Source organism: Clupea harengus, unplaced genomic scaffold, assembly GCF_900700415.2.
Source record: "Clupea harengus unplaced genomic scaffold, Ch_v2.0.2, whole genome shotgun sequence".
In the NCBI taxonomy this organism is placed as follows: Eukaryota; Metazoa; Chordata; class Actinopteri; order Clupeiformes; family Clupeidae; genus Clupea; species Clupea harengus.
The window spans coordinates 20,803-44,370 of record NW_024879681.1 but is presented as its reverse complement, the minus strand read 5'-3'; the positions used below and the strand labels follow the sequence as shown (position 1 = coordinate 44,370).

The 23,568-nt window shown below is 41.3% G+C and overlaps 1 protein-coding gene across 2 annotated transcripts in view; it reads right to left on the bottom strand.

Annotated features, from left to right (window-relative positions):
* Positions 1-16,932, bottom strand: part of abca1a (ATP-binding cassette, sub-family A (ABC1), member 1A) — a 28,997-nt gene extending 12,065 nt beyond the window's left edge. For both annotated transcript variants that reach the window (XM_042704549.1, XM_042704550.1), the window contains exons 1-15: positions 16,697-16,932; positions 15,033-15,135; positions 14,406-14,499; positions 12,368-12,509; positions 12,118-12,236; positions 9,368-9,489; positions 7,353-7,544; positions 6,440-6,529; positions 3,263-3,506; positions 2,924-3,063; positions 2,608-2,724; positions 1,856-2,038; positions 1,358-1,563; positions 917-1,093; positions 177-399 (exon numbers count right to left, since the gene is read on the bottom strand). In XM_042704549.1, the coding sequence (XP_042560483.1) occupies positions 177-399; positions 917-1,093; positions 1,358-1,563; positions 1,856-2,038; positions 2,608-2,724; positions 2,924-3,063; positions 3,263-3,506; positions 6,440-6,529; positions 7,353-7,544; positions 9,368-9,489; positions 12,118-12,236; positions 12,368-12,509; positions 14,406-14,499; positions 15,033-15,098 (2,115 nt within the window). In that variant the 5' untranslated portion in view covers positions 15,099-15,135; positions 16,697-16,932. The remainder of the gene's footprint in view (positions 1-176; positions 400-916; positions 1,094-1,357; positions 1,564-1,855; positions 2,039-2,607; positions 2,725-2,923; positions 3,064-3,262; positions 3,507-6,439; positions 6,530-7,352; positions 7,545-9,367; positions 9,490-12,117; positions 12,237-12,367; positions 12,510-14,405; positions 14,500-15,032; positions 15,136-16,696) is intronic.
* Positions 16,933-23,568: the final 6,636 nt, after the last annotated feature.

Here is a 23,568-nt window from a genome sequence, read left to right as displayed (position 1 = left end):
AGAAGGGACTGGGTTCATGGAGACAGGGATAGAGAGAGTGAGAGAGTGAGGAAGTGAGTGAGAGAAGGGACTGGGTTCGTGGAGACAGGGATAGAGAGAGTGAGAGAGTGAGGGAGTGAGTGAGAGAAGGGACTGGGTTCATTGAGACAGTTGGTTCTGCTAGCGCTGTCACGCACCTTGAGGAGGACCACCAGCAGACCGGCGCTGATGAGCAGGGGGATGAGGCTGCTGATGAACCAGCTGAGCCACAGGGTGCCATTGTTCAATCCCATGATCCTCATGGTCTCCTTCAGCCTGGCCTCCTTCTCATAGACCACGCCCTTTATGATGATGGCCACAGAGTACATCCAGGCCAGGGTCATGAACAGGGGCATGGAGCGACTCATCACACGCAGAAACCTACAGCAGAGACAAAGCACAAAAAACAGCTATTAACACACAACAGAAAAATGAGTGCGCCTTTGAGAGTCTAAATCTGATTTACTCATGTGTTGTTCCAATCAAGCAGACTTGGTCCTTGTTTCATCTATCCATGTCATTAAATGACCATGTGTGGGATAGTAGAGGTCTGTGACCTATTGACCAAGGGAAGCTTTAGAACCACTGCCTCTATCTCACACAACACTGTCCTAATTAGTAGGAGCCTACGTCAATAAACCATGATTGTAGAGGTGATTTATAGACTCTGACACTGACAGCGTATCTACTTTTACACAAGCAGTTAAGCCAAAGAGATATGATAGCACACACCTTATCTCAGCCACAGTACAGTTGGTTTCTAATTTGATATACTCAACCAGACCAGAGCAGAGACATGAACTTAATGACATTTGCCAGAACGGTGTTATTTGTGTGGGCCAGGTTTACAGGAGTCAACATTGTTAGTTATTTTCTGTGACAGAGTGCCCGCTCTTACATGTCATCCACATAGCAAGGGTAGGGCATCTGCTGGAAGTAGACGCCAGTTTTTTCCTTGCTGCCAGTGAGAGCTCGGATGATGCCGTTCTCAATGATGTCCTGCAGGTAGGAGAAGCCGCCCCAGACGTAGCGCATGTCCTCAAAAGGGTCCGCCCTGGGACCAGGATCCCAATACCTGCAGGAGGAGGAGACACAACAAATGTAAAGGTTCTGTGTGTGCAGGCCCAGAAAGACAGCAAGGAGGGCTATCACTTAATAAGACAGCAATTCAATCAACACATCAATTAACTAATTAATCAATTCATGCTACCGTCCTTCCATAAAGTACATTTCTGGAGGGCAACAAACAGCATTTCAGAAAGACACATCTTTCATAATGATGTGTGTATTGCTGCTCCTCCCAGGGAAAATACATATTTCACTACGTGTTGTGACATACCCGTCTTTAATCTTGTTGGTGCGCTCAACATTGTCGATGTCCATGCGGATCTTGTAGTTGACATTGGGCGGAAGGTCAGCGCTGTTGGCCTGCATGTCTGGGAACACGATTCCCGCCCAGAACTTCCGGTCGTCTAGGAGACGCATGGACTTGTTCACCAGACGCTCTTCAGTGGCCACAGGCTCCAGCTTGTCTAAGTTTACACACTTAAAACAAACAAACAAACAATTATCTCATGATTTAACTACGTCACCGTGCTCTCTTTCTACTCATGTTGAGTATAATTTATTCTGAGGAAAACTAAGAACATGATTTCAGTCTGGTTATGGTTTCAGCCACTCCCATGCTCAGTTCCCCATTACTAAATGGTATGTTCCTGAGACAGCTCTCGTCATCCTTCCCCTTTCCCCTATATTCCGTGTCAAAGCTGCATGCCTTTGTGTGTGTGTGTGTGTGTGTGTGTGTGTGTGTGTGTGTGTGTTCGTGCCTGTGACTAACCTCCATAAAGCGGGAAATGGTCTGTATTGCCTGGTCGGTCTCATTAAAGACTTCTCGCCACGTAAAGGCAGTCCCTGGGGGCCTCTCTTTGGACAGGAAGCTGGCAATGTCCTCCACCCGGTACTCCGTTCCACTCAGCTTAGCGTTGAAGAACCGGGCACTAGCATTGTTCTGTAGTAGGGTCTGAGAGACAACATCCAGGAACATATCACATTTCAATCCAGTCGCCCTAATAGCAGTGTTTAAAAACATTGGCATGCAGAATGTGGTCTTTAAAAACTATTAGGTGTCACAAATCACAGATAATTCCCTTAATTTCCATAATTAAGGGCTGATGATGTAACTGACCCTAATCCTTGAGTCCTTATTTGTCAAGGTCACCTGTGAGATGACCCACAGGGAGCCATGTGTGTTTTCTATTATATGGATGGCCATGTGACAGCTGTTGGTCTACAGGACGGTCTGTCATAAATATGTCTGAGATGGCTGTGGAACACTCTTTGTATACAGGACAGTTGGTCATAAATATGTCTGGGATGGGCGCAGCAGAAACTGAATCATCGATGGTGATGTATGACGGGGAGCACAATGAGAGACATGTGAATGCAGCTTTCTGGTAAATACCACATCTGTCCACCGTGGGACAGCATGGCGCAGCAGAGGCTAATGCAGAACCAGAGCAGGGAATTATTCAGACTGTGTGCTCGTGCGTGTGTGTGTGTGTGTGTTTGTGTTTGTGTTTGCTCTCTTACCCGGACCAGGTCCATCTCCTCACTGTCTTCCATGAAGTTCCATAACTTTGGCCTGAACTCATCCCACATGCCACCCAGGTCACGCAGCACTCCCAGCTCCTGGAACGTCTTGTTGACCTGACAGACACACATATGAGATCATACTGTGATCAAAACTGAAAATGTACTGCTAACCAAATCAAGAAGTGACTATTCCATGACAGCAATTGTGCTCCATGTGACGTTAAAACAACTGGCATTGTTCTCCTTTTTACCCACGCGAGAACACAAGGCAGTTATTCACATATTGTTAACGTGTTCTACGTTGGCCTGTTACCTCCTGAATAATCCTCTGTGTCGCAGGGGTGTCTGGTGTGTAGAGGATCTTCCCCATCAAAAGTGGCTTCAAGGCCTTCCAGATCATACGAGAGATCGGACTGGACTCCAAACTCCTCATCATATTATTGCAGTAAGGAGCTGGGGCAAGAGAGTGATAGAATATTGTTAAAGAGGGATAATGTCAAAGACAACATACAAAAGAGACTCATTGGACATTTTATTACATTTACGCACAAAAGTAGATAGAATAGAATGGATTGGACCAATTCCATCCACAGACTAGAGGGAGAGATGAACAGATGGATGGATGGGAGCTGGGTGAAAGAGCTGAACTCACTGGAGGTGTTGTCATAGGCGGACACTGGTTCATCCTCACTGCTGTTGCCATAGTTTCCAAACAGGGCTTTGTAGTTGTTGTCTTCGTACCAGTTGAGGGACTTGATCTTGAGGCCACCACCTTCAGGATGCCCACACACGATGCGGGACACGGCCTGGTACATGTGACTGGGAGAGCGTGTGGCGTTGGCAGTCAGGTACTGGATCTCTGCACGCATGTCTCGCCAGCTCTTCATGCTCGCCAGCTGTGACACAAGCAGAGAGAAGTGACTCAAGGTTAATGTAGAGTTAGTCATAATTACAGCAACTGCATGTTGAGTTTAGTAATAGTGTCCATGGAGCACAGAACATTCCAGACACGCTGCCTGGCAATCTCCATTTCTAACATTGAGTCTAAAAAAAATGGTATTTGCCAATGATAAAATTGTGAAATTCTGTGCCTAAAGCGAACTTATTAAAACACACTGACTAAGCATTCTAGGTCAGCGCAGAAGCGGCCTCAAATATGTACACGCGTAAGCTGAAATGTGAACAAGTTCATTCTGGTGAGCTCAAGACACCTGTGGCAGTTTCTGGAGATAACTGTCATGAGTTTGAGTGGTTCATGTTACTTTGTTTTCAAAGCAAAAAGAAGAGATTAGAAGCCAACAAATATTCCACTATCCACTCCAAAACCACAAGGAAAAGAATGCCCTGCTTACACCTCCCCTTGTTTTAATAAGGGCATGTTTTGTGTACGTAGGTACTTAGTATTTATCTTCAAGACCTCGCCTGGGGCACATTGTGTTGTTTGTTCCTGGTACATGCTGTCACAAGGTGTCATTAGTGTCAGCACTGTCTGGGTTCTCTCAGGCGCTGATAAATGAACCTGAAATAGCACAACATCTACCAACACTTCTACACTATCTGCCAGGCTTCCACAGAAGATATTAGTTCACCAATAACTCAAACTGCAAGAAGTGGGATTGACTGAGGGACACCCAGAGAGGAGGAAAAAACAGCCCACCAAAAAATCCCAAATAAATGTGTGTACATGTGCGAATGCTGAAGGGGGGAAAGTAGTGAGAAAAGGGGTTGGAAACAAAAGACTCATTGGGATTTCTTAGGCTAATCTTGCAGCTTACGGCCAGAGGCGTGAAAGGACGGTTATGAAAACCAGCCACACTTGAACCTTTTGCCTAGCAACGAGCACGAGGTCGAGACGTGCCGGGGCAGGAAGAGTGAACAGTGCTGAAGTTATTTTCGGCCCTTCAGCAAATAACAAACCAGCCTGTTTATCCTGTGTGCACATCACTCTAACCACTTAACTGATACAACACGATATTTTCCAAATGTGTGACTTAATTACAAACCAAGTTCATTGACCTTTGTGGGAAGTGGTAAAATACTTCCTAGGGCTCTTTGCACTTTCTCATACTTGATCAACCCCCTGTCTTTGCCACAATGTCTCAGTTTGAGAGCAATGGGTAACGGGTGACACACTTCTACGCCAAGAATCAGTATGGCAGCAGTGCCTGTAAAAAGGGAGGAACAATGAAACAGCAGCGGCACAATATTGTCCGTGGGCAGGCGGTACATTTGTTGGGAGCCTCGTCAGCACATCACATGCTTCCAAAGAAAAATGAGAAACATCAACATCCTTAAACCGCACAGAGAACATTCCCTCCGAGGGGATAGCCGACGCCAGGGTCACTCACTCCATGCCTCCCACTCTTCCTCTCTGGCAGCCACAGTTATCTGAAGGGAAGACTCCCTTTATTGTCTCAGCCTTTTTTTTTGCCTCTGTGGCATTGATGAACACAAGGCACTTGGTCATGAGGAGCTGTCGTGGCAGAGCGAGCGAGCGAGGGAGGGCAGACAGAAGAACATGCAAACGGGCTGAGTAATACAAGAGGAGCCACCTGGAGTAACCTCGTCGGTGCTGGCTCAGTGCGGGGTTATTATAGTTCAGCAGTGCGGAAGCAGCCCCCAAAGCCACAGGGCCTCAGCGCAGCACAAAGAGAACGCTTAGAAACTGTTGCTAGGAGGGCTGCTGGATCAGCTGCATCTAAAGCAGCTAAATGGATCACAAGGTTTGAGAGATTTAAATTAATCAAGTGAGTGAGCAAAGGTATATAGGGTGGAAATAAGGGTGAAGCCAGTAACAACAAGTACCACTGGTTTAACAAAGGATCATACACTCGGGGGTGATTGACGTGATCTTAATTGGAAATGCTGTTCATGGTATATTTGTTCAGGAATTGTTTAACTTCGGTGACAAAAGCATGCAAGCATGTGCTACAGTTCTCTGAGATAAAAGTGACAACTGGCTGCTTCGAGTGTCTGCTTACTTTGTACATGATATGATTTTGAGACACACACTTTCAGAGAGTACACACATAAACAACTCCCCCCATTTGTAATCTGCTGTAGCTGAAAAACCTAAGGCTGAGGGCTCACAGAGCCAGGAGGAATGTCCTGTGTTCTCTGGCAGCTGACCACCTGTTAACTCACGTTTAGCCAACTCAGCTGTACAACCCAAACTAAATCCTGACTGGTGGTCTTGTGACAACCCAAGCTAGCTCTGCTAAGTGATTTACAGTGCAGAGCAAAGATTTTGTTTCTGCGCTGCACCGTAATGCTTAGTGGTGTCTTGTTTTTTTTTTAGAGGCTTGCTGACTTGATCGAAGGCATCTGATCCCTTAGAGGGAGTCGTGTTGCAAATCTGCATCACTTCTCTCAAATCCGGAAATGGCAGCTATGCTGACCAAAATAGGCATCTCCGGCAGCAATCTCATTCATGATCTTCAGAGGAAAAGAGAAACAGAACCCCGGTTGTGTAACGTTTTAGGAACCATCTTAAGAGACCAAATCAGGAAGATGCACAATAGGGGATTAGTGACTGTCACTTTGATGTTCACATCTCCATTTGCTAATCATTTCAATGACACATTCTAGCCAATGGAACATTACCGAACACAAGCAACACAAGAATACCAACTGAGGGCCATGCTAACTGCTCCACTCACACATGTGTGCTGTGAGAGGGAACTGAAGGATTCAATGCATCTGTTATAATATGAAGACACTGAGTACTAAATGGTGTCTGCAACCCTATCTCTCTGGCGAGCCTATCTGGCTGTTCCCTCTGGAATCCAGCTCTAACTGTAGCAGTGAGATGTTTTCAGGGACCACTTACCTCCACGGCTAAAGATCCCAGGCTCTCAAGTAGGTTGTCTGTTGCTGAGGACACCTCTTGAACAACCTTGGGGTCAGACCTCACATCCTTCTGTAAAAAAACAATGGGTATAGCATTAGAACAACACGTTCTCTTGTGTCAACCAAGATATCAGTAATAAAATGCAGAAAAAATATATACTTTACTATTTCTATATAGTGCTATAGAGTAAATGGCACTAGACAGTGTACCATTAACTATTATTTACCACCAGTTATTTCAGTGGCTCTTGAAATCTCCTGAGATAGATACATATGTGTGATAAACCTTTTTTTCACAAGACTGTAATGTATATTGTATTTTGTTAACCATTAAAAATAATGAATATTCAGCTTTTGGGAACCACATACTGCTGTACGATTACCCAAGACAGGATTCTCCAAATCATAAAATGGACACATTTCCAGTAAGCAGCACTCAGTCTTCCAAGTTACCTTACTGACCTCTCATTACTCAGGCAACACAAAGGAAGGCATTCACTGCTAATGTGGGTACAACTGAATGAGAAACAAAAGTACGAAGCTTGGACAGTGTCCATCTATTTATTTTTAATATACAGAAATCTATTCATCTCCACTGCCTTAATTGTTCCTCTTGGCACAGAGTTTGGCATGGCACTCCATGTGGACATTATGTAAAACTATTCATCACTGTGCCACAAAATCATCTGACCAGATCAGGCTGAAAAGAAATGTTTCACTTGACTGCATCACAAAAATATTCCTAAACCCCCTCCCCACCATGAAAATAGGTCTTTGGTTAATTAGTTGTCAACTGAAAGGCTGTCTTCTTTGTTCTTTTCAGACCTGTCAAAATGCTAAAAATATGTCCAGTCACAAAGTCAGCCGTTTCAGTATTTCCCGGTGAAGCTTACCCGTATAGGCTTAAGGAAGTCCAGGTTTGACAGAAAGTTTCTCTCTGCCTGATCGAGCCACTCGGTGGAAGACTGGCAAATGATGTTTTGGGTCAGTTGTGCTACATCCTTGTCTGCTATATCCACAAAGTCGTCCAGGGAGGTGTTGTTGCACAGGTCTTTCAGGTGCACACCAAAACCTTTGATGAGGACCTATTTAAAAAAAAAAAAATTAGATTTTGGTTATATTTCAGAATGAATGTCATTGAAACAATGACATTCAACATACAATACACATACAATCTTTAACATTGTGACTGACTTAGGTACAAGAACTATCAGCACAATTTTGAACAAAGCCATATGTTCTGCTTATTTCCTAATAGGCAGGATCTGTGTGAGTGCTTCAGTGTTTAGCAGAGCGCATCCACAGATGACATGCTTTCCGTGAGTGAACCGGCCTGTGCTCGGAGATTCTTTAATGTTTCGCTCTGCCCTGCTCGCTCACTCACTCAATCACAGTCAACAACATGAGAATTACTGTGATTTTGTGTTTGCTTTTCTATGCCTTTTCAATGATTGTGGGCTGTATTGTTCTCACCAACTCAATCCCTGTCTTTTCCCAAACCTTAATATTAAAATGACCCAATGTTTTGATCATTTAAAATAAAACGTTTAAATCCCGAAAGTAATAGGCTTTAAAGTACCTTTCAAGTACAGTCCTCCATTTTAAAACAAAAATGTAACACAATTTAGTCTTTCACCACACATGACCTTCAGCATGTATGTATGTGTGTGTGTGTGTGTGTGTGTGTGTGTGTGTGTGTGTGTGTGTGTGTGTGTGTGTGTGGGAAGGGAAGGGAAGAGAGCTGAGTGGAGAACAGTGCTGAATATCCAATACGCCACTGGGACGCAGGCGAGAGTGTTGGGCACGTGAGCCCAAAGAAAAATAGGAGGGGGAGGGGGTTGGGATGGTGGAAAGTCATGTGACAGCTGGCCTCAAAAACAGCAGCCAGCACAGATTCTTGCTGAGCAGATGGGAGCACTGTTCTCCCCACAGCACAGACGCTGCTTAGGCAAGACATTCTACCAGTCATCCCTACACCCAGCTGTCCTTTGGGGGTCACAGGGATTCCCCTGACAGTTAGAACACTTGCATCATAATTATTACACCAGATAAGGACCTTCACAAGCATCATTTGACAATTGAACCAGTTGGCATCAGTATGGGATTGTGCAATATGGATATGTAAAAAGAAGCTACAATGCTCATATTTATGTTTATGAACTTAGCGGTCTATTTTATTAAACAAAGTGAGAATAGCATACAGACTTTATCATTATGCACCTCTTGGGAATCAAAACCATGACTTCAGTGCTGCTAACGCATTGCTTTATCAACTGCCCTTCCTGTTGAGCTAGAGAATGACTTGCCAGTTGTTGTTCCAATATCTTCTCATGAATTTGAAATGTGATTTTCTGACAGTACTAAAAGTAGATTGTATGTTTTCACCCGTGCTCAGTTGGTGAAGCAGGGGGACAACAACCTCAAGACCATGGGTTTAATCCCCAGGATGCATACATGCTGATGAAGATGTATACTGTGCATCTGCTAGAGGTTTATTGGTACTTTCATATGTTAAACAGTATATCACTCTAAACAACATTACATAGTTTACCGGCCAATTGCTGCCAGTAAGATACTGCTGTTTTTAGTTTTTGTTTTTTTACAGTAGGCTTATTCCTACTGTAGACAAAAAAACAGTAAAGTACTGAAAACAGTGACTCACTGTTGACCTTCCTCTGGAAATTTACTGGAGATAATGGAAAACTTGGCTTCTTGTTACTGAGAATACTATGCCGATAAAAAAACTGGAAAAGAACTACACTATGTTAGTGGACAAAAGCTGCCAGTGACTGATTGTAGTTTTTACAGGAAATATTTAGCAGTGTGCGGCTCTTAAAAAGGTATCAGCTATCTGAAAAACAAATAGCTGGATCAGAGCTGGGTTTAGTGGACAGACTGAAAGCCATACCTTCTCCAGGTTAACGTCAGCCTCCACAATTTGATGGACGGCGTGCTTTGAAAGAGTCGCATTCCGCTCCAGGAACCCAGACAAGGTCTCATTATCACGGAGAAAGTCTTTCAGCTTGAAACCTGAGTAAAAGGAGAACAGTTATTAAACACTAATTATGGACATCAGTGGAGTTCTATTCTGCTAAAGATCTAAACAGAGATAATCACTGTTAATGTTAATAACAATTGCTGATAATAATTCCTTATGTTCAGTTATCGATCAGTGAAAACGGCATTAGTCCCTGTCTTAACTTAAACAAACAATAACATAACACTTAATTGACATTAATCAATGCTCATTGATTTCAGGTAAATGTGTTTAGCCCTTTATAAATATAAAATATGACATCAGAATTCAGCAGGATGAGGGCTGATGGCCAGTGTTATACTGATGACATTCAATTGTTGGCCCATCTGAATTAACATCTACTGAGCTAGATACAACAGACTCCCATCTAAACAAATGGGTCATTCAGATAAGAGTGCGAAAGGCATATTAGCAGTCTGGCTGCTTTGCGTGCGGCTGCATAAAGAGTAATCAGCTGGCAGTGTGGTCCGTGGTCAGAGAGCGACATTGTATTCAGTGTGTCAGAAGAACATTCCAGAAAAGTCATTACCACTGAAAACCGGTTTGAGTCAGCTGCTCTAGCTGAGGGTTACTGGAGGTCATTCCCCTTTGTACAGCATTAGGTCTCAAGTTCACCATCTAAGACTTTCAGTTCTGAAAGTGTTGTTTTGAAGGTTTTATTAAAAAGCTATGGCGTAATGTTTTTCATGAGACAGGACGTCCACCCACTGTATTGTGCAGACAATCTTTCACTTGTGCTGGCAGGATTTTTTTTTTAACAAATAGGGCCCCAAAACATGTGTATCATTCTTATAAACAGTCGTATTTGTACATTTTTGACCTTTCAATAGGATATGGTGTTGAGATCAATGCTATTACAATATTCTGAAGTATAAAAGGAATGCATACAGGATATCCTGAGACACATAAGATAAAAATCCCACAAGGACCTTCAGCGGAAACAATTAAAACACACCAGAGTCTTGAACCTCATGTGAGACACCCAGAGACACCTAAAGACCTTCTCAGGGGAGCGGCGCTGATAGCTGGGGAGCCATTATGAAACCATTACCAGATGGAAAATAATACATGTCTTACGGTAGCATCATTCCAAAACTGTACTGTCAGGAACATACAATAGAAGAGGTAGAAAAAACCTTCAGCTCTCAGATATTTTGCTGACATAACTTAGCTTTTTAAGATTAGCTTTTCAAGCAAGCTAGTCATGATGTTAAACTGATGCAACGTCATGTAAGGTATAGTGTGCTGAATGAAGTGCCACATTTCCTGTCAGGAACAAACTGCCACCGGGCCCAATATGGGGAAGTGAAACCTGCATTGGCTTCAGCTAAAATGGCGATTATACCACAGCGCTTCAGTTCAGCGTTCTTGGCTACAGATTTTGGGAGAGGAGAGGTCAATGAGTTTTCTGATCTGCACTCAGTTTGTCTGCAGAAAAAGGTCTAAGTGGGGCTGCAGCCAGCGCTGAGACACAAAGAAAACAAAAGTGGGAAATGAGTCTGACCCATCTTTGGTTCCAGCCAACAGAGGGACAAAATGTACAGAAGGAAAGAGTAATCAAGGAGGAATGTGGAGGGGGGCGAAGGCGCACTGAGAACTCGTTCGAGAGTTCCCAAATCAATCCCTACATTTCTGAGAACTCTTTCGAGAGTTCCCAAATCAATCCCTACATTTCTGAGAACTCTTTCGAGAGTTCCCAAATCAATCCATACATTTCTAAGAACTCTTTCGAGAGTTCCCAAATCAATCCATACATTTCTGATGTCTTTTCACTGTACTTTAAAACTGCCTTTACAATTTCTCATTAGTCAAAAGTATAAAACTATATTTTCAATCAATTTCTGACATACGGAATATCAAACAAGATGTTACTTTGAATATCGACTTTTAAAAATAGCAGTCAGGATTTCAGAGTAAATAACAATCTGTTTGCATATCAATCATTTACAGACACGTAACAGTTTGCCCCTAACAGTTTCACTAGCCTACTTAAAAAGTTGCAGTATAACTTCAGTGTGTGCACAACCTGCTGTGTTATTGTCGTGGTCAGTTTTTTTAATGAATCATCCCTAGTCCCTAGTCCCATGTTAACAGGGGCACTTGGGCAATTTGTTTACAACTTGCATTTATCCCATTTGATTTAGGGGCAGGATATGATGAAGTCGTGTCTCTGATTCAGACCTCTGCATTTAGGTAAAGTATGTTTATAAATAGTTTGTGCCTTTTTCTTCACCTTAACACGGATTAAAGGTATTTGTTCTAACTTTCTAACAAAAGTATTTGTTCCAAAATGCCTTTGAAATGTCAAACCATTGGGAAATTAGCGATTTGTCCTAATAAGTTACACAATTCTGTCTCCCAACCATTCAACCATGGCATTCATAGAAGATGTCTGTATTATCTGTCCTGTTTTTACCACTAAAGGGATGAGTGCACAATCCATCACTTGGCCTCTCCACTCTGCCAGCCAGTTAACAGTGTCTTTCTATTGCCATGGCTTCAACTGATAAGCTGGCACTGACACAGTTTTTTCTAATTAGAGAATTCATTAGAATGAATTTTCTTTCTAAAGTCTGTCTGACTTTTGTGTGACAAAGTGCATTGTGTTGAACGTTTCTTACCAGCAGTGTTACGTTGCAATTTTCTTAAAGCCCGAACAAGTCCCTTGAATCCTTCAAAGCTCTTATCATTCTGGCTGTACAGGAGAATCTTCTTGGCATCAATAAACAGTCGTGAGATGCTACAAAAAAAAATATATAAGATCAAATTTGGATTCAGGCCCACATTAGACTATTGCAATATTAGGAGAGCTAAAAGAGAGTTAACACAACAGTTTCCTCATTCTCCACTGTGTATGGCAACATAGCTTACATGGAGTCGTTGAAGTTGCCCACAACTCCAGGCTTCTCTCCTGGGGTGGGGTAACGGAAGCAGGGGTTGTTGGCATTGCAGATAATGCCCTGAACCCAGGGCAGTGTGCCTGCTGATGGCATGGCCTTATTGGGAAAGTGGCCTAAAGAGAGGGGGGCAAAGAGCATTTCACAAACATCCATTTAAAGGTTCAGTTGATAGCAATAAAAACTACCATACCTTTTTTTAAACTTCCAGACAAATAGTATCAGACTTTCACAAAGACATGATACAGCACAGGAGCCTATCAGCCTTAGAACTCATTATCAGTTGTTATCAGCATAATTCAAGTCTGAGCTTATTACAGGAAGATGAACTCTTCCCAACCCCTAGTGAGTGGGCAAGCTACAAAGTCAAGCATGTTTATCAGTGTACAACCATCAGCAGTTGATTTGCAACAACTCAAAGGCAAATATAATGAGCCCACGCTAAACTGGGTAATAGGTGAAAGGGTAAAATGCTTGCGTGTGGCAGCTAAGGGCACTATACTAATCAATAGAAACAAACAGGCAGATAACGGTCATTGATCCCCCTGTTAAGACACGTGAACACAAAATGGTGTCGCGTGCCAGTGAATTTCACATAGCCGCAAGGTTACTACAGCATAATGGTGAATAAAATGTAAAAAATCGGAAAACAACAGGAAAAAAGTATTTCATTATAGTTATAATAAATGCAGTTGTGAGCAGACTACTGACTAAACCAACAAGTCATTACAATTTATCACAAATTTCACACAGTTTAAATCTTTTCAGATTGTAAACATTGATTTGAGAAAAACAAATCTATAATTCAGTGGGGCAATGTTTTAACATCAAACAAGATTCTGCACCACGAAAAAGGGTCACTTAATGACATGTATTATTTCAGCCAAGGTCATGTTGGTTTAAACTAAAGTGTTGCAACTGTCAAATTGCCCAACTCATTTACCATCAGGCTATCTTGGTGGACAACTGGTGCACAAACCAGTATAACAGAACATCTTAAAGAACAAGCCATCTCACAAATGAGTTATAGGCAGGAAATATAACAGAATACAAATAAGTATAAGCACACTTAAAGACATATAAGTATAAAGACAGGTCCCTACAAACATAGCAGCAAATACAGTTTTTGAATCTTGAAAACATTTGTAAAATTTCACAAAAACAATAACACAGAAATGACTGCTAAAAGGCTGTATAGTTCCAACTTCCAACTGTATTTCTTGCATTTCTGTTTTTGGTAATAGTCAATGTGTCCTTGGCTACTTCTCGGGACAACATGACCATATCGTACCACAGCAGGGCAAATATTGACCTTATGGGATAAGTCCTTTAGGTCTAAAATACTATAGCCTTGAGCTGAATGATAAACTAAATGTTTACATGTTGCACAAATTATTCACAACAAATGGATATTACAATGTATCTACATGCATTATATGTATGTATAGCATTTAAATCCCATTTGTTTACTTCACATACTTAACATTCAATGTTAGTACCACATAATGGGAACTGGTCCCATTTAAATGGTGGATTTTAGTATTAAAGGCTGTCTGCCTGTCTTTTGCTCCCCAAACGGACAGACATCATTACCACTATTAAGAAATATGTTACATGAATAAAAATGAAAAATGCACTGGGTAGATTAACTGAAAAACCTCAATTGCTTTCCTTACAGTTAATTTGGCATTCACTTCTATTTCACTTGTCGTGTAAGGCAGCCTTATTTCCAAGTAAACTCTATCGGAAAACATTTAGTCTCTTCTAAGTACTTTGCCTTCTGTTTATACTGATATGGTGTTCAGTTTGTACATTTACTACAGTAACACAATATGATAAGAAATGATGTCATTGATGTCGTGTAATTCAGTAGTTTTGCGTACATCGTGTATAACTGTTTTGGTGTCTGTTTTGATCTTTCTTGTGACAGTGGAGTCATAAAGAAGAGAAGATAAAACATGAAAAGAGGTGTCAGATAATATCCACAGAGAAAGACCACCGCTGTTACTCACATTCATGTTGCTCATAAGGAGGGTAGTACAGACGAACTGATATCAGGATGAAAAAGATGAACAGGGGCCATATGATCTCAATTATCAACTGGAGCTGAAAACAAAAGGACAGAAAAAATCAAACTTTGTCCTTCTCGTTTAGAAATGTATCAATTCTTTATCAGTTCACTATACAAGTTTGTCATTTGATACCATGTTTTACTTTCGGGCATTGAGTATGTAGCATGTCCTATGCTCTCATCAAGCCTAAAAGAGTAACTGTGGGTTCATGTGTGTGGCAGCCATTTTGTGGGGCATTCAGTGAGAGGCTTATGAGCTGTTAGCTTTAGTAATCTTGCTTCTTTCAGTATGTGGAGATATGGACAGAACAACCCCCCTGACATCTGCCACATACCCCCACCCAAACACATGCTGCCCTAGCAACTCACAATGAGCCCAATGGCTTAAACTGTACAGCTGCTAATATCTCCATATCTTAAGTAGGCCTATTGGTTATAGGTTTTAAATGTACATTCTGATATAGCTATTGTGAAATGTATGTTCAGGTATATCCAAATATTACTATATTTTATTAGTAAAAATGTCTTCACTGATCCAAATGTCACTCTCTTCAGCATTAAGACTCACCGTTTGTCTCCGACGATATGTGAAATTCTTCCACAAAAGCAAGCCTAGCTGAGTAGATACAGCCATATTGCCTCTGGACCACTCCAACCGTACCACCTCACCACTGCAAAGACAAATTGAACGAGGAGAGATTTTACTTCTTGCCGGGTCAGAATCTAAAATGACTCTTCTCGTGTCAAGTGAACTTGGGGTTTTATAAGGTGAGATAATACTGCACCTCCAAAACTTTGAGGACCTGGTGTTGCAAAAGTACATAGAGACTTTGGTACCTTTAAAAAAAAAAATTCTAGGTACCACCCACACATTTTGGCTATGGGGTGACATTGTATATTTGATAGAAGTGAAATATTTATGCTTGCATTTACATTTTTAGCTTCACGTGATCTTGGCTATTTCACTAATAAGTGATTCATAGAAAGGCAATCATGCGTAATATACAAAATAAAATCAATTCAATTAGTCAGTAACCAGAATAGCTTTATATACACCTCATTGTCCTCAAGAAGCATTATCCATGTGGACGAGAATAGAACGAGGGGTACACTTATTTTTCATTGATGACAGTGTGAAATAGACATTATGTCATCACTTTACGGAGGATGAAGACAATAGTCACGTTCATTTACAAGACACAACAGAAAATAGATGTTTTGCGCCTCTAGTGGAACGTAGGCTATATGCAATGTATTTTTTCATGTTTACAATACTTTACCAACCCCCCCATCTTCTGATTCTCTCTCACATACACACTCTGGCTCGCTATGCAATCAATCAGTCATACACCCTCACAATCGAGCATAATTACACTTCCACTTTACTATTTTTTATAGCATTCCTGCATGTTTATCCTGACCTCGACCGTTTAGGATGTTGTTATCCTCCGGTGTTCATGTAATATATATTTTTAAGTTGGTTGCCTAGACCTATCAAGCGACCAGTTTGATATTTCGCCAATGCTGACTCTAATATAATTTGTCAATAATATGGTATTGGTCATATTAAAGCTACAGCCTACTATCAGTCCTATCTCCTGTTATTTTAACGGAGAGTTAATGATCATTGTTCTTGATCTGTTGAACGATGTCCGCACACTGCCAGCAAATGTGTGCAGTAGGTTAACTGTTAATCCATCCATGATGTCAACGTGAAAAAACGTTGACCATAGCTAAAACATTCAATGCATAACATTTTGAAAGGTGTCATGTAAAGGAACAAAGGCTACCTTTGCTAAAACCCAGGAGCACCGTTGAGCTACATTGTTCTGGCGAGAGGTTACTCTCGGTCACCTAGCACAGTCTCCCTCACTCGACAGTAGACAACAGATGCTCATATTCAGTAAATAAACAAACTGAGCTCTAAACGTTTTGTAATCAAAGTAATGTGTCGCTAGGCTTAGCCTTTTGCGTAAAATATCGAAATAGGCTAGTAAAAACGACAACAGGCGAACTGTTTATGAGCGACAAATATCACTGAAAATGGAAAGAAATAATTTATATGTACTGTCATCAAGTCAGTTTATACTAAAAGACTAACCAACAACATCTTATGTCCTTTAAAAGCACCGTTTCAAACCAATTGAGATGATTTATATCGCTTCAGAACTTATTCGAGACAAAGCATCCTGCGTAAAACAACAGTCAAACTCAAAACACAAAATTTCTTACCTTCGCTCTGCTCTCCCCAAATGCTTTCCGTCCCGTCATAAACTGTAATTCCGTTGAAGAAAATAATGTAACCTTTTCCTTTTCACCTTATTATTATGATTGTTGTCTTCTACACTGGACGTCGTTGGCTCTTACAGACGTGCTTTTTTCTCAGTCATCCTTTTATAGCGGAGGCGATGCTGCTGCTTTGAGAAAGAAGGTTACTCTCGGTCAGAAGCTTCGTGGCTGTTTGTAATGGTCGTTCCTTATAAGGGAAGCACGTGCAGACTCAAAACACCTCTTAAAGCGGCAACGGAGGGACCGCACGTTTAAACGGGGATAGAGAGCCCAAAAAGACAGTCAGGGTATAGAAAGTTAAGAGAGACATAATAGGTCAACTATTCTATACCATGAAAGACATACTCACATTATTGAAGACATGCTCTATAATTACCAAAATAATGTACAACAATTAACAAAGTATTGTTCCATATATGTCAACTATTTTTCTCTCTAGCTGTTAAAATGATACTATAAGGTCGGAGTGAACCCATGATCAAGGAAATTATAAGGCTAAGGCTAAATGTCAATTAGGCTATTTGTTTGTATCAAATTACATGTGCTGACTACTAAAGCATATTACATGTGCTGACTACTGAAGCATACTGCAATTTTCAGTCTTGACACTTCAAGACCTATATTGTGTATTAAAGTCCTTTTTCTAAATCAGTAAAATTTAGTTTCAAAGTTTCAAATCTGTCAGAATGACTGATTTTTATATCTTCAAGGGTGTCACCATTCTCTATCTATTTTAGAAACAAAAGCCAGCATGACATTCCTGCACAGTATTCACAGGTCAGACCACAAATACAGGGTAGGTTTCTGCAATTAACCTCCAGATGTATTTGTTCGAATTTGAACTTCAAATTTACTACACGTAGGACAATAAACAACGAATGCCATTTTTATCCATCATCCTCACAACTTTACAGACATTACTCTGCAGTTAAGTAGATGTCTGCTAGTGTAGCTTGTAATCAAAGTCAATGAATTAAATAATCTTATAGGCTACAAAAGAAAAAGAGAGAAAGTCCACACGCTGTCAAACAGTGCCTCCAAGCTAACTTGGCACCACTGGTTTGGAGTAGGCCCACTAGAGTGTGGGCAGTAGCCTATTTTCTTTGCATATTTACCTTATATTTGGTAACTGTCCTTCATTTTTCGGATGAGCTAAGGTGGATGCACATTCTTGTTTCCTCCCTTCTCATTTAAAGGCCTACGGACTGTAAATGGCCCAGACGTGTAGATTGCCAGGACGACCTGATTTACTGAAGTTTCTTTTCACTGATTAATGTCCCCAGTGTCTTCCTTTCGTCTTGTCAGTTGCCCTTTTAAGAGTGCAGGACTTTTTGCCAGTCTCAACTGCGAGAAAAATAATTTTGAGAATGTTTACTTGAAGACAAGTCACATCGTTCATAGTCATTGTCGATATTACGATTTCGAACAGGATTTCTGTAATCGTCCTGTAAACCTTCATGCTATTATGCTGGTTTGTCTATATTCAATGTTGTGATGCCCCTATTGTGATTGCTGTAGACAACCAATCAGAAAACTGAAATTGTTGCTGAGTAGAACATTTTAACCCCAGATGTTTTGGGATAGGCTACTGATTGTGGCTTATGCAGTTTACATTAAACATAACTTGCGTTCAAATGACATTTTCTCTTGGTTATTAATAGCATGAATATTTCATATTAACGTCTAGCCTTACTGGCAGGTGATTATTATGAATAGACAGCAGCTATATCCTATCCGTTGGTTAGACTGCAAGTCTACGGAGTTTTACTACCACTATATGACAGAATTCGTTATTGTTGATCTGAGTCATTCACCATTTCGGGCTCAAGCGATACGAGATGGATTTTCCGGGCATATCCTGCTTGCTGACAGACATTAGCCTATGTTCCATTTGTACTGTGAGACATTTTCTTTCAATACTCCTACCTGAAGATAACGTGTGTGTGGTACATTCTGAGAATGAGTCTCGTTTATTTTGCACCGCTTCAAACAAAGGAGTTCGTGGTTTGTCCATATGGGAGATATCAGAACTGAGCTACCGATGGTTGTCCGATAGTAACCTCGGTGCGGTGAGGGGGAGGGGTAGATGTAACTAAATGGCTGGTGAATTTTACAGTTTAAAGAACATATAAATGCTTCGCACAATCGATTTATATAGTACATTTAAGAGTACTGCTTGATTGCTGCTAGCTGGAGGGAAGCTTATCAGAATTGTTGGAAGCATATACAGCACAAGGAAAACGGTAGGTCGGTACAATTCGCATCGCCTGAATGGCCGAGAGTAACCTCTTTAAGAGTCATAGGAACTAGGTGAAAGGGAACATGATGTCATTGCGCTCGAGACTGTGTAGGCTGCATCCGTAGGCTCTGTGATGGACATAAACAATTGTCGGTTACAGAATGCCAAAAGACAATTGCCAAACAGTTATTCTGTTGTTATGGTCCAGTACAATAGCAGTATAACAGCATGTCAAGTTCTTCCAATATTGGCTACGTAGACTATAGTTAGGTATGGTTTAAAGCCTACATTTGTTTACATCTGCTGGGGATGGGGGGGGGGGGGGTGGATGAAAAAACTATGATGATCTGCCTGAAATACACAAACGCTGAGGTCAACTTGGGTCATCTTTTTTTGACATCTACAACTAACATGCAATTGTCAAACACTGTAAAATGGAGGGTAGGCAATGACAGACTGGTGTTAAAAATGGTAACATTTGAGAACTTTAAGGAATTGCAGATTAAGAGATGCAAATATCGCCTACAGTCAAAAGAAATAACTAGACTCCGTGTAAACAACGCCTAAATGAAACTAAAGACGAATAGCAGGTTAAGGGGTGTTTAATGGTAAACACCTCTCAACATACCCCTAGAAGACTCTATTGAGAGTCACTGGGAACAAAGAACTGTGACTGTTTGTAGTACTCATTGGAAGACAAGAACAGGGAGACACTAAAACCCCAAGTGTGAAATTAGAGTTTATTTGCAGATCTTAAAGGGATGGGAAATAAAATCCTGCAAGTTGAATATAAATCTCTAAGACTCTATTTGATGACAATCATTATTGATTCATTGATTCATAGATTCCTCAAGATATGTACCACTGAACCATAAACTTTGTAATGAATACAGACTGAGAAAATAATTATGATGTCTTGCTGGAAACAGATGGAAACAGATGGAGACCATTACCTTACATATTTACTGAATGAAATGACCCCATGATTTCAAATACAATTCACTTTCACTGACATGTTCAGCGAGCAAGAGTTGGTAAACAGATACTTTGCAGCTAGCCATGCGTGCTCTGAGGCTGAGTGGCGTGTGTGGCTGAAATACCAACAGCTGACAGGATACAGAGTCTACAAAAGACAACAACTGATGTTAAGAGAGCCTCAGTCTATATTCCATGGCTGTTGGGGGGTTGGGGTCCTTCTCTAACCTCTCGTGGCTGCCACAGCAAAAAGTCACAATGTTCAGTCTGTCAGGCAGGCAGGTTCCTTTTGTGGTCACCTCCAAACAGGGGCCTCTCTCCAAACACGCTGACCCAGCACCGCGGATATCTCATGGTTTCCTTATTCCTTAAAACATCAGTCACGTGAAGTGTTCAATTACACAACATGCATATTGAATACATACACGCAGAATGAGACAAACGGTAAAATGAGAAAAGTTACACAAATGATATTCAGTTTATAGATGTGGGTATCACACAAAGGGCTAGGATCTGCACTAGTTAATTCTGGTCTGGAAACATTCATTGAGTTAGGGGCATTACTTTTGATCATTGAAGAAAAATAGTATTTCATCATTGGACCAGTAGAGGAGTAGAGATGTTTAGAAAATGTAATTTACCAATCCCAGAAAAGAGATGAACTGTCATTGACTCAGGACAGGCCTGTATGACACACAGACAGTGCATTCCGTTTGTGTTACTCTACATCCAACAGTCAACAGAAACTGTAGAAGTTGAAGGTGTCATGCACAGTCAATTATAGAAACAATGGAAGAAAATATACCTTTGCTTCCTCAAAGTTGTCAGCTTTCAGGGTTTTCACACTGATAGCATGGGATGAACTACTGTCTATAATCATATTTTGACATTGTGAGGCAGCTTGAAAGTGCAAACAAAAACATGACTGGCTAAGGTAGCTAGCTAACTTAACCACTGATTTTATCCCATTTAACTGGCTTCATGGGAAATAACTCAATGATTCACTATGTTGTTATTAATTGAGCAATGTGTCTGATTGCTTTTGAGAAAACAAAAAAAATGTATATAGAGGGAATAGAGTTTATGAGGGTATTTAGCTAAAGTGCTTTAGCTCCCTGTATATTAGTTGCAAACACAATTCCAAGACTTGCCTTTCAGTTTAAAACTATTGTCATCTTTAAGCCTCTGCTATGAGACGTCATCTGATGTGTCACGCATGTCTACCTCCGCATTTATTTTGTTGATAAGTTGCATATTAATATTTTTGTCTACTTCTAAATGATTACGGCATCATTGGAGGCATTACTGTGTGTGTACTTGATACGTCTCTGGCATCACTGAGTGTACTTTAGGTGTTGATAGTCAAACACAAACAAAAAGACACTCAGAGAAAAACAATATTCATTAGCTGCAACTGCATCGTCATAAATGCACTATACACATATGAAATAATGGTCTCTCTCTCTCTCTCTCTCTCCCTGTCTGTGTGTGTGTGTAGCAAATCCCTGGAGATGACAAAAAAGTCCTCAGAAAAATAGAAGTGATAAAAGGGAGAAGAGACAGTGAGGTGTAATGGGGTCTATTTATGAGACATCTCTAGAAAGCACATGTTCCTCACCAGCAGCATGTGATGGGAGGAGTTAACTGATCTGCCGTTTCCCTCTTATTGTGCTCCCTGCACCCCAAAACATGGTACGCCCCACTAACATCGCAATCCAGTCAATGTATGGTTCATTTCTGAACAAGTATTTATTTTATGTTCTCACATTTATAGGTACGTCTGAATTTAAATCTGCACCTCCCTATGATATCCAGTAGTAAAACCCTTTCTGAAGGATTATATACCAAATTACATAAAAATCACATTGGATACAACGTTGAAGCACATACTGGTGATTTAAATAGGTTCAGTTATGCATTCCATTAACAACAAAAAAGCTACACACCTACCTTGACTGACCTTTGTGTATACTTGTATATCAAATAACCTCTTATGATCAGCTTCATTCAGACTGTTTAGTCAATGAGTCTGGTTGACAGTAAACGGTCTTTCAACTGGTCATCTTTTCAACAAATAAACAACAAATCTCAACATATTGCTAAAAATGAGCATTTATCTCCACCTAGTGGTCTATTGTTGCTATTTTGAAGGACATTGGGTCTGCAGATTCATGAAGTTCAGCCTAAACTTGGATTGACATCCAAGGATTATCAATTTAAATATGGGCCCTTGTGGTGATAAATTGTGTAATTTTTAAAGCTAAACTAAGAGTCTGTACCCTAAATATTGGTGTGACTGTAGTTCTAAAATAAGATTTATTTTAAGATTTGGGGGTTAACAGCAGCAGAAAGACAGATGAAGAAAGTATAGATACAAATATGAATAAATAAAACATATACTGTACGTAATTTAAACGTACGTACGTAATTTTAAAGTGTCTCATGTGCTGTTGTACAGCCTGATGGTTGTCGGCACAAAAGAGCGCGTCTTGCACATTTGGAATATAATATTGTGGCTAAAGGTACTCATCATAGAGGGGATAGGAGTGGTTGCCCAGTATAGTCTAGTTTTATCACTCCTCCTCTCCACCACTACCTACAGACTGTCCAGTTTTTTTTTTTTTTTTTTTTTTTTTAGATTTGTTTTTGGGGTTTTGGGGGTTTTTGCCTTTATTCAGATAGGACAGTGAAGGTTTGGACAGGAAATGAGATGGAGAGAAGAGGTGGGGAGTGGGATCGGGAAATGACAGCGGGTCGGATGCGAACCCGTGTCCCCGTGGGCGTTCAAGCCCATATATGGGGGGGGGGGGGGGGGCTACTGCTTGCACCACAGTGCCCCCCCCAGATTGTCCAGTTTTAGTACAACAACAGAGCTGATCATCCTCACTAGCTTGTTAGTCTCCGCAGCCCTGATGCCGCCTCACCAGCACACCACAGCAAAGAATACTGTGCGGGCTAACACACACTGGTAGAACATCAGCAGTAGCCTGCTGTATATGTTGAAGGGCCTGGGCCTCCTAACAGTCTGCTCTGTCCTTTCCTATAGAGGGCCTCTATGTTATCTAGTTCAGTTTATTGTTTATATGTACTCCCAGGAACCTGAAGGAATCCACCATCTCTATTTCCTCCCACTGGATGGTAATAGGGGCTGGGGGCTTACCGCTCTGTCGGAAGTCAATCTCCAGCTCCTTGATCTTGCAGACATCATCTGTATTTCTGGAGGCGACTCATCAGAGGTGTAGAGAGTGAAAAGAAATGGTGAAAGTAGGGTTGTAGGGTTGTAGGGTTGTAGGGTTAGGGTTGACCATCACCACAGCTCACATCTGAAAGGCTGCCCTGCAGCTGGACGACCTGTCAGTGAGGTAGTCTGTAATCCAGGCCACCATTGTTGTTGTCTACCTGCATGGCTGAGAGCTCCTCCGCAAACAGGAGGGGCCGGATGGTGTTGAACACGCTGGAGAAGACAGGAGGGGCCGGATGGTGTTGAACACGCTGGAGAAGACAGGAGGGGCCGGATGGTGTTGAACACGCTGGAGAAGACAGGAGGGGCCGGATGGTGTTGAACACGCTGGAGAAGACAGGAGGGGCCGGATGGTGTTGA